Here is a 13,473-nt window from a genome sequence, read left to right on the forward strand (position 1 = left end):
GACACCAACACAAGAGACACCGACTGAAGAGACACCCACACAAGAGACACCGACACAAGAGACACCGACACAAGAGACACCGACACAAGAGACACCGACACAAGAGACATCCATTGAAGAGACACCAACACAAGAGACACCGACACAAGAGACACCGACACAAGATACACCGACTGAAGAGACACCAACACAAGAGACACCGACACAAGAGACACCGACTGAAGAGACACCGACACAAGAGACACCAACACAAGAGACACCGACTGAAGAGACACCAACACAAGAGACACCGACTGAAGATACACCGACACAAGAGACACAAGAGACACCGACACAAGATACACCGACTGAAGAGACACCAACACAAGAGACACCGACTGAAGAGACACCAACACAAGAGACACCAACACAAGAGACACCGACACAAGAGAGACTGACACAAGAGACACAAGAGACACCGACGCAAGAGACACAAGAGACACCGACACAAGATACACCGACTGAAGAGACACCAACACAAGAGACACCAACACAAGTGACACCGACACAAGAGAGACTGACACAAGAGACACAAGAGACACCGACACAAGAGACACTGACACAACAGACACAAGAGACACAAGAGACACAAGAGACACCGACACAAGAGACACCAACACAAGAGACACCGAGACACAAGAGACACAAGAGACAAAAGAGACACAAGAGACACTGACACAAGAGACACTGACACAAGAGACACAAGAGACACAAGAGACACTGACACAAGAGACACAAGAGACACAAGAGACACTGACACAAGAGACACTGACACAAGAGACACTGACACAAGAGACACCGACACAAGAGACACAAGAGACACAAGAGACACAAGAGACACTGACACAAGAGACACCGACACAAGAGACACCAACACAAGCGACATCGACACAAGAGACACCAACACAAGAGACACCGACACAAGAGACACCGACACAAGAGACACCAACACAAGAGACACAAGAGACACTGACACAAGAGACACTGGCACAAGAGACACAAGAGACACAAGAGACACAAGAGACACTGACACAAGAGACACCGACACAAGAGACACCGACACAAGAGACACCGACACAAGAGACATCCATTGAAGAGACACCAACACAAGAGACACCGACACAAGAGACACCGACACAAGATACACCGACTGAAGAGACACCAACACAAGAGACACCGACACAAGAGACACCGACTGAAGAGACACCGACACAAGAGACACCAACACAAGAGACACCGACTGAAGAGACACCAACACAAGAGACACCGACTGAAGATACACCGACACAAGAGACACAAGAGACACCGACACAAGATACACCGACTGAAGAGACACCAACACAAGAGACACCGACTGAAGAGACACCAACACAAGAGACACCAACACAAGAGACACCGACACAAGAGAGACTGACACAAGAGACACAAGAGACACCGACACAAGAGACACAAGAGACACCGACACAAGATACACCGACTGAAGAGACACCAACACAAGAGACACCAACACAAGTGACACCGACACAAGAGAGACTGACACAAGAGACACAAGAGACACCGACACAAGAGACACTGACACAACAGACACAAGAGACACAAGAGACACAAGAGACACCGACACAAGAGACACCAACACAAGAGACACCGAGACACAAGAGACACAAGAGACACTGACACAAGAGACACTGACACAAGAGACACAAGAGACACAAGAGACACTGACACAAGAGACACAAGAGACACAAGAGACACTGACACAAGAGACACTGACACAAGAGACACTGACACAAGAGACACCAACACAAGAGACACCGACTGAAGAGACACCCACACAAGAGACACCGACACAAGAGACACCGACACAAGAGACACAAACACAAGAGACACCGACACAAGAGACATCCATTGAAGAGACACCAACACAAGAGACACCGACACAAGAGACACCGACACAAGATACACCGACTGAAGAGACACCGACACAAGAGACACCAACACAAGAGACACCGACTGAAGAGACACCAACACAAGAGACACCGACTGAAGATACACCGACACAAGAGACACAAGAGACACCGACACAAGATACACCGACTGAAGAGACACCAACACAAGAGACACCGACTGAAGAGACACCAACACAAGAGACACCAACACAAGAGACACCGACACAAGAGAGACTGACACAAGAGACACAAGAGACACCGACACAAGAGACACAAGAGACACCGACACAAGATACACCGACTGAAGAGACACCAACACAAGAGACACCAACACAAGTGACACCGACACAAGAGAGACTGACACAAGAGACACAAGAGACACCGACACAAGAGACACTGACACAACAGACACAAGAGACACAAGAGACACAAGAGACACCGACACAAGAGACACCAACACAAGAGACACCGAGACACAAGAGACACAAGAGACAAAAGAGACACAAGAGACACTGACACAAGAGACACTGACACAAGAGACACAAGAGACACAAGAGACACTGACACAAGAGACACAAGAGACACAAGAGACACTGACACAAGAGACACTGACACAAGAGACACTGACACAAGAGACACCGACACAAGAGACACAAGAGACACAAGAGACACAAGAGACACTGACACAAGAGACACCGACACAAGAGACACCAACACAAGCGACATCGACACAAGAGACACCAACACAAGAGACACCGACACAAGAGACACCGACACAAGAGACACCAACACAAGAGACACAAGAGACACTGACACAAGAGACACTGGCACAAGAGACACAAGAGACACAAGAGACACAAGAGACACTGACACAAGAGACACCGACACAAGAGACACCGACACAAGAGACACCGACACAAGAGACATCCATTGAAGAGACACCAACACAAGAGACACCGACACAAGAGACACCGACACAAGATACACCGACTGAAGAGACACCAACACAAGAGACACCGACACAAGAGACACCGACTGAAGAGACACCGACACAAGAGACACCAACACAAGAGACACCGACTGAAGAGACACCAACACAAGAGACACCGACTGAAGATACACCGACACAAGAGACACAAGAGACACCGACACAAGATACACCGACTGAAGAGACACCAACACAAGAGACACCGACTGAAGAGACACCAACACAAGAGACACCAACACAAGAGACACCGACACAAGAGAGACTGACACAAGAGACACAAGAGACACCGACACAAGAGACACAAGAGACACCGACACAAGATACACCGACTGAAGAGACACCAACACAAGAGACACCAACACAAGTGACACCGACACAAGAGAGACTGACACAAGAGACACAAGAGACACCGACACAAGAGACACTGACACAACAGACACAAGAGACACAAGAGACACAAGAGACACCGACACAAGAGACACCAACACAAGAGACACCGAGACACAAGAGACACAAGAGACACTGACACAAGAGACACTGACACAAGAGACACAAGAGACACAAGAGACACTGACACAAGAGACACAAGAGACACAAGAGACACTGACACAAGAGACACTGACACAAGAGACACTGACACAAGAGACACCGACACAAGAGACACAAGAGACACAAGAGACACTGACACAAGAGACACCGACACAAGAGACACCAACACAAGCGACATCGACACAAGAGACACCAACACAAGAGACACCGACACAAGAGACACCGACACAAGAGACACCAACACAAGAGACACAAGAGACACTGACACAAGAGACACTGGCACAAGAGACACAAGAGACACAAGAGACACAAGAGACACTGACACAAGAGACACCGACACAAGAGACACCAACACAAGAGACACCGACACAAGAGACACCAACACAAGAGACACAAGAGACACCGACTGAAGAGACACCGACACAAGAGACACCGACACAAGATACACAAGAGACACCGACTGAAGAGACACCGACACAAGAGACAGACACTTAAAGCGTCCTAGAAATAGAATCCAATCATAGGCAGAGGGCAGAGAGAGAACGATGAGAGAAAGAGGGGAGGAGGTATTGAAGGACTGAATGTGTTGCTGAGAGAGAAATCATACAAGGCAGGAGGTGTGAGAATGAAGGGAGGTGCGAATCGAAAGAGGGAAGAGAAGCTAAATGAACCTGCTCGTTTTGCCCGTCCTTCCTCCTACTCTCTACCTCCCTCCTCCAGTTTGTATGCTGCAATAGTCTATGTGCCGGGGGGCCAGGGTCAGTCTGGTACATCTGGTGTAATTCTCCTGTCTCTTTTGGTGTCTTGTGTGAATTTAAGTATGCTCCCTCTAATTCTCTTTCTCCCTCCACTCAAGGAGTACCTGAGCCCTAGGAAAATGCCTTAGGACTACCTGTCCTGATGACTCCTGGCTGTCCCCGGTCCACCTGGTCGTGCTGCTGCTACAGTTTCCTGTCCACCGGACGTGCTACCTTGACCCGGACCTGCTGTTTTCGACTCTCTCTCTCTAGCGCACCTGCTGTCTCGACCTCTGAATGACCCTGCTGGTCATCTATGAACATCTTGAAGAACAATCTGGCCTTAATGGCCATGTACTCTCTCCGACACAGCCAGTAGAGGACTGGCCACCCCTCAGAGCCTGGTTCCTCTCCACCCGGTACAGCCAGAAGAGGACTGGCCACCAACTCAGAGCCTGGTTCCTCTCTACCCGGTACAGCCAGAAGAGGACTGGCCACCCCTCAGAGCCTGGTCTCTCTCTACCCGGTACAGCCAGAAGAGGACTGGCCACCCCTCAGAGCCTGGTTCCCCTCTAGGTTTCTTCCTAGGTTCTGGCCTTTCTAGGGAGTTTTTCCTAGCCTCCGTGCCTCTACACCTGCATTGCTTGCTGTTTGGGGTTTTAGGCTGGGTTTCTGTACAGCACTTTGTGACATAAGCTAGATTGATACTCTCACCGTTCCCCCAACTCTAGAGACTCGAGATGAGAGAAACGCTAGTAACCTTGTGACCCGTACCATCAACAGTATAAATGATCCAACCTTGTTCCTGAGCCGTACCATCTACGGTAGATACCATCTAACCTGGTTCCTGACCCGTACCATCTACAGAAGATACCATCTAACCTGGTTCCTGACCCATACCATCTACAGAAGATACCATCTAACCTGGTTCCTGAGCCGTACCATCTACAGAAGATACCATCTGACCTGGTTCCTGATCCGTACCATCTACAGAAGATACCATCTAACCTGGTTCCTGACCCGTACCATCTACAGAAGATACCATCTAACCTTGTTCCTGACCCGTACCATCTACAGAAGATACCATCTAACCTGGTTCTTGACCCGTACCATCTACAGAAGATACCATCTAACCTTGTTCCTGACCCGTACCATCTACAGAAGATACCATCTAACCTGGTTCTTGATCCGTACCATCTACAGAAGATACCATCTAATCTTGTTCCTGAACCGTACCATCTACAGAAGATACCATCTAACCTGGTTCTTGATCCGTACCATCTACAGAAGATACCATCTAATCTTGTTCCTGAACCGTACCATCTACAGAAGATACCATCTAACCTGGTTCCTGACCCATACCATCTACAGAAGATACCATCTAACCTGGTTCCTGACCCGTACCATCTACAGAAGATACCATCTAACCTTGTTCCTGACCCGTACCATCTACAGAAGATACCATCTAACCTGGTTCTTGATCCGTACCATCTACAGAAGATACCATCTAATCTTGTTCCTGAACCGTACCATCTACAGAAGATGCCATCTGACCTGGTTCCTGATCCGTACCATCTACAGAAGATACCATCTAACCTGGTTCCTGACCCGTACCATCTACAGAAGATACCATCTAACCTTGTTCCTGACCCGTACCATCTACAGAAGATACCATCTAACCTGGTTCTTGACCCGTACCATCTACAGAAGATACCATCTAACCTTGTTCCTGACCCGTACCATCTACAGAAGATACCATCTAATCTTGTTCCTGAACCGTACCATCTACAGAAGATACCATCTAACCTGGTTCCTGACCCATACCATCTACAGAAGATACAATCTAACCTGGTTCCTGATCCGTACCATCTACAGAAGATACCATCTAACCTGGTTCCTGACCCATAACATCTACAGAAGATACCATCTAACCACGTCTGTTAGTGTCTAGTCATTATATCTCTACAGTGCCATCTCCCTGGTGTCTGTTAGTGTCTAGTCATTATATCTCTACAGTACCATCGCCCCGGTGTCTGTTAGTGTCTAGTCATTATATCTCTACAGTACCATCTCCTTGGTGTCTGTTAGTGTCTAGTCATCATATCTCTACAGTACCATCTCCTTGGTGTCTGTTAGTGTCTAGTCATTATATCTCTACAGTACCATCTCCCTGGTGTCTGTTAGTGTCTAGTCATTATATCTCTACAGTACCATCTCCCTGGTGTCTGTTAGTGCTGTAACTCACCTTTTGGGCCTGAGTCCTCCGGTCTGCATGTGACTCTGGACCGTCTGCCACTTCCCGGGCTTTCCCCCCGACATCACCATGCTGGTTCCCCCAGACATGGAGCTACTTCCACCTCCAGACATCATGCTCTTCATACTGTCACTGCGACAGGGACCTGCTGGACCCCCACCATCCCCTCTCCCCCCCACCACCCCACTAGGAAGGAGAGAGAGGGGAAAATAGCCGACACGGCAGAGACAGAGAGAGACAAGAGGAGGAGGAGGAAAAAGACAGGAACAAGAAGAAGAGGAGGATAGAAAGAGGACAACGTGAGAGAGAGAGAGATTGAGTAACAACAGGGTAAAGGAAGCAAAGTCGATCCGGTGTGGAGATGTGCCAAAGGTGAATTGCATCAGGAATCCAGGTCACAAGAGAGGAGAGGGGAGGGGAGGGGAGGGGAGAGACAAGAGACCCATACAGGTAGATCTGGTAGAGACAGAACAGACAGACAGGAAGATCTGGTAGAGACAGAACAGACAGACAGGTAGATCTGGTAGAGACAGAACAGACAGACAGGTAGATCTGGTGGATGAATGAGGTTAGGGCCAGTAGTCGAGTCAGTTTCGGGGGGAAAGGAGGAGAGGAGAGGAGAGGAGAGGATTCACTGGAGAGCCTGTGAAGGGTTATGTACCACAGGGAATATAACACTGCTGCTACCTGGCACTCCAACCATGGTGCACGAATGAAGAGTGGAACGAGACCAGTCTTTAGTCTCCGCAGCTCAGCTTAGACGACCACTAGCTAGCTATACGCTCTGGTCAAGAAAGGATACAGGGAATCACTTGGAACTCAGCTCAGCTTAAGCCCATTGTGTTATCGTGGCAGCTGGTGTGGGGTCTGGGGTAGCTGTTTGTTTCACTCCCAATTGATGGCCACCTTGGCCTTGAGATGTGCTATTACAGAGCAACATGACAAGTCAATAGTAGCCTCATGTCTCTCATAGGAGGTAGCTATCTACTGTACGGTCTCTGCCTGTGGACAAGTACATAAACCATTCAGCAGCATCACTACGGCTACAGAAAAGCTTTGCATTAGAACCGTTTCAATAGCAGTGGGGAACGAACTGTACCAGGAGAACATAAATACATCTAGTTTTCTCCTGAGGTCCAGAGGTATTGTAAAGGAGTGAGTAACTGTCTGCAGGGAAGTCAGGTGCAGGAGAGCAGTAGCAGTCTGCGTAGCAAACGGAGCCCTTTATTGAGGCGAAACAAAACACGGCACTCAGAAAACTAAACACGCACGGGTTAACAATAACCTGGCGCAAACCAGCCTGGAGTACACATACATTTACACGTGACAATTCCACATACAGACATGGGGGGAAACAGACGAGCAATGAGGGAACGCAAGCCAGGTGTGCGGGAAAACAAGACAAAACAAATGGAAAATGAAAGGTGGATCGGCGATGGCTAGAAGAACCGGTGACGTCGACCGCCGAACGACGCCCGAACAAGGAGAGGGGACCGACCTCGGCGGAAGTCGTGACACGCATTCAAGCCAACTCCGTTATAAATCTAGTTTTCAACTGAGGCCCAGAGGTATTTAAGCCACTGAACATTATGAATCATGCTGTGTTAAGCTTTACTGACCATTTCCACACCATGGGTATCCACTATGGACTGTGTTATCATGAGTTAGTATCATCTCATATTAGTTTAACTGTCTGAAGATAATACTAAGGTAGTTAGAAAACCTTTGCAACCCACAGAGCACATCGCTATTCCTGGCGTGAGAATGCCTGGAACATGTTGATGTGATGCCTGTATCATGTGGATGTGATGTGATGCCGGTATCATGTGGATATGATGCCTGTATCATGTGGATGTGATGTCGGTATCATGTGGATGTGATGTGATGCCTGTATCATATGGATGTGATGTGATGCCTGTATCATGTGGATGTGATGTCGGTATCATGTGGATGTGATGCCTGTATCATGTGGATGTGATGCTTGTATCATGTGGATGTGATACCGGTATCATGTGGATGTGATGTGATGCCTGTATCATGTGGATGTGATGTCTGTGTCATGTGGATGTGATGTGATGCCTGTATCATTTGGATGTGATGTGATGCCTGTATCATGTGGATGTGATGCCTGTATCATGTGTATGTGATGCGATGCCTGTATCATGTGATGTGATGCATGTAACATGTGGATGTGATGTGATGCCTGTATCATGTGGATGTGATGCCTGTATCATGTGGATGTGATGTGATGCCTGTATCATGTGGATGTGATGTGATGCCTGTAACATGTGGTTGTGATGCCTGTAACATGTGGATGTGATGCTGGTATCATGTGGATGTGATGCCTGTATCATGTGGATGTGATGCCTGTATCATGTGGATGTGATACCGATATCATGTGGATGTGATGTGATGCCTGTATCATGTGGATGTGATGTCTGTGTCATGTGGATGTGATGTGATGCCTGTATCATTTGGATGTGATGTGATGCCTGTAACATGTGGTTGTGATGCCTGTAACATGTGGATGTGATGCCGGTATCATGTGGATGTGATGCCTGTATCATGTGGATGTGATGCCTGTATCATGTGGATGTAATGCCGGTATCATGTGGATGTGATGCGATGCCTGTATCATGTGGATATGATGCCTGTATCATGTGGATGTGATGTCGGTATCATGTGGATGTGATGCGATGCCTGTATCACGTGATGTGATGCATGTAACATGTGGATGTGATGTGATGCCTGTATCATGTGGATGTGATGTCGATATCATGTGGATGTGATGCCTGTAAGATGTTGATGTGATGCCTGTAACATGTGGATGTGATGCCTGCATCACGTGGATGTGATGTCTGTATCATGTGATATGATGCCTGTATCATGTGGATGTGATGCCTATATCATGTGGATGTGATGTGATGCCTGTATCATGTGGATGTGATGCCTGTATCATGTGGATGTGATGTGATGCCTGTATCATGTGGATGTGATGCCTGTATCATGTGGATGTGACGTGATGCCCGTAACATGTGGATGTGATGTGATGCCTGTATCATGTGGATGTGATGCCGGTATCATGTGGATGTGATGTGATGCCTGTAAGATGTGGATGTGATGCTGGTATCATGTGGATGTGATGCTGGTATCATGTGATGTGATGCCGGTATCATGTGGATGTGATGTGATGCCTGTATCATGTGGATGTGATGCTGGTGTCATGTGGATGTGATGCTGTTATCATGTGGATGTGATGTGATGCCTGTATCATGTGGATGTGATGTCGGTATCATGTGGATGTGATGCAAATCCTGTATCATGTGATGTGATGCATGTAACATGTGGATGTGATGTAATGCGTGTATCATGTGGATGTGATGCCTGTATCATGTGGATGTGATGTGATGCCTGTATCATGTGGATGTGATGCCTGTATCATGTGGATGTGATGCCTGTAACATGTGGTTGTGATGCCTGTAACATTTGGATATGATGCCTGTATCATGTGAATGTGAATCCTCTAACATGTGGATGTGATGCCTATATCATGTGGATGTGATGCCTGTATCATGTGGATGTGATGTGATGCCTGTAACATGTGGTTGTGATGCCTGTAACATTTGGATGTGATGCCTGTATCATGTGAATGTGAATCCTCTAACATGTGGATGTGATGCCTGTATCATGTGGATGTGATGCGATGCCTGTATCATGTGGATTTGATGCCTGTAACATGTGGTTTTGATGCCTGTATCATGTGGATGTGATGCCTGTATCATTTGGATGTGATGTGATGCCGGTATCATGTGGATATGATGTGATGCCTGTAACATGTGGATGTGATGCCTGTACTATGTAGATGTGATGCCTGTAACATGTGGATGTGATGCCGGTATCATGTGGATGTGGTGCCTGTATCATGTGGATGTGATGCCTGTATCATGTGGATGTGATGCCTGTAACATGTGGATGTGATCCCTGTATCATGTGGATGTGATGGGATGCCTGTATCATGTGGATGTGATGTGATGCCTCTATCATGTGGATGTGATGCCTGTATCATTTGGATGTGATGCCTGTATCATGTGGATTTGATGCCTGTAACATGTGGATGTGATGCCTGTATCATGTGGATGTGATGCCTGTATCATTTGGATGTGATGTGACCGGTATCATGGGGATGTGATGTGATGCCTGTAACATGTGGATGTGATGCATGTACTATGTAGATGTGATGCCTGTAACATGTGGATGTGATGCCGGTATCATGTGGATGTGATGCCGGTATCATGTGGATGTGATGCCTGTAACATGTGGATGTGATCCCTGTATCATGTGGATGTGATGGGATGCCTGTATCATGTGGATGTGATGCCTGTATAATGTGGATGTGATGCCTGTATCATGTGGATGTGATGTGATGCCTGTAACATGTGGATGTGATGTGAGGCCTGTATCATGTGATGTGATGCCTGTATCATGTGATGTGATGCCTGTATCTTGTGATTTGATGCCTGTATCATGTGGATGTGATGCCTGTAACATGTGGATGTGATGCCTGTATCATGTTGATGTGATGCCTGTATCATGTGGATGTGATGTGATGCCGGTATCATGTGGATGTGATGCCTGTATCTTGTGATGTGATGCCTGTATCATGTTGATGTGATGGTTCATTATAACGATTCAAAATGTTGATTCATTGTGGTTCATTATTATGAATCATTATTATGCCGATGTCCAGCTGGGATCACACACACACTAAAAATGTGTGCAGTCACTGTACTGTATGTGTTGTGTCACCATTATGGTTCATTATTATGTAGTGATGAGGCACACAGACTATACATTATGATGTAGTGATGAGGCACACAGACTATACATTATGATGTAGTGAAGAGACACACAGACTATACATTATGATGTAGTGACGGGACACACAGACTATACATTATGGTGTAGTGAAGAGACACACAGACTATACATTATGATGTAGTGAAGAGACACACAGACTATACATTATGATGTAGTGACGAGGCACACAGACTATACATTATGATGTAGTGAAGAGACACACAGACTATACATTATGATGTAGTGAAGAGGCACACAGACTATACATTATGATGTAGTGAAGAGACACACAGACTATACATTATGATGTAGTGACGGGACACACAGACTATACATTATGATGTAGTGACGGGACACACAGACTATACATTATGATGTAGTGAAGAGACACACAGACTATACATTATGATGTAGTGACGGGACACACAGACTATACATTATGATGTAGTGACGGGACACACAGACTATACATTATGGTGTAGTGAAGAGACACACAGACTATACATTATGATGTAGTGAAGAGACACACAGACTATACATTATGATGTAGTGACGGGACACACAGACTATACATTATGATGTAGTGAAGAGACACACAGACTATACATTATGATGTAGTGACGGGACACACAGACTATACATTATGATGTAGTGACGGGGCACACAGACTATACATTATGATGTAGTGAAGAGACACACAGACTATACATTATGATGTAGTGAAGAGACACACAGACTATACATTATGATGTAGTGACGGGACACAGACTATACATTATGATGTAGTGAAGAGACACACAGACTATACATTATGATGTAGTGAAGAGACACACAGACTATACATTATGATGTAGTGACGGGACACACAGACTATACATTATGATGTAGTGACGGGGCACACAGACTATACATTATGATGTAGTGACGGGACACACAGACTATACATTATTATGTAGTGACGGGACACACAGACTATACATTATGATGTAGTGAAGAGACACACAGACTATACATTATGATGTAGTGACGGGACACACAGAGTATACATTATGATGTAGTGAAGGGGCACACAGACTATACATTATGATGTAGTGACGGGACACAGACTATACATTATGATGTAGTGACGGGACACACAGACTATACATTATGATGTAGTGAAGAGACACACAGACTATACATTATGATGTAGTGACGGGACACACAGACTATACATTATGATGTAGTGACGGGGCACACAGACTATACATTATGATGTAGTGAAGAGACACACAGACTATACATTATGATGTAGTGAAGGGGCACACAGACTATACATTATGATGTAGTGACGGGACACAGACTATACATTATGATGTAGAGAAGAGACACACAGGCTATACATTATGATGTAGTGAAGGGGCACACAGACTATACATTATGATGTAGTGACGGGACACAGACTATACATTATGATGTAGTGAAGAGACACACAGACTATACATTATGATGTAGTGAAGGGACACACAGACTGTACATTATGATGTAGTGAAGAGACACACAGACTATACATTATGATGTAGTGACGGGACACACAGACTATACATTATGATGTAGTGAAGAGACACACAGACTATACATTATGATGTAGTGAAGAGACACACCGACTATACATTATGATGTAGTGAAGGGGGACACAGACTATACATTATGATGTAGTGACGGGACACACAGACTATACATTATGATGTAGTGACGGGACACACAGACTATACATTATGATGTAGTGACGGGACACACAGACTATACATTATGATGTTGTGACGGGACACACAGACTATACATTATGGTGTAGTGAAGAGACACACAGACTATACATTATGATGTAGTGACGGGACACACAGAGTATACATTATGATGTAGTGAAGGGGCACACAGACTATACATTATGATGTAGTGACGGGACACAGACTATACATTATGATGTAGTGAAGAGACACACAGACTATACATTATGATGTAGTGAAGAGACACACAGACTATACATTATGATGTAGTGACGGGACACACAGACTATACATTATGATGTAGTGACGGGGCACACAGACTATACATTATGATGTA

The 13,473-nt window shown here is 46.0% G+C and overlaps 1 protein-coding gene across 1 annotated transcript in view; it reads right to left on the reverse strand.

Moving 5' to 3' along the window:
• The window catches only part of LOC139405201 (synaptotagmin-7-like), a 117,588-nt gene extending 110,963 nt beyond the window's left edge, over positions 1-6,625 (reverse strand). The window contains exon 1 of the mRNA XM_071147630.1: positions 6,505-6,625. Coding sequence (XP_071003731.1) covers positions 6,505-6,602 — 98 coding nt within the window. The 5' untranslated portion in view covers positions 6,603-6,625. The remainder of the gene's footprint in view (positions 1-6,504) is intronic.
• Between the last annotated feature and the right edge of the window lie 6,848 nt (positions 6,626-13,473).

Source organism: Oncorhynchus clarkii, unplaced genomic scaffold (genome assembly GCF_045791955.1).
Source record: "Oncorhynchus clarkii lewisi isolate Uvic-CL-2024 unplaced genomic scaffold, UVic_Ocla_1.0 unplaced_contig_3503_pilon_pilon, whole genome shotgun sequence".
NCBI lineage: Eukaryota > Metazoa > Chordata > Actinopteri > Salmoniformes > Salmonidae > Oncorhynchus > Oncorhynchus clarkii.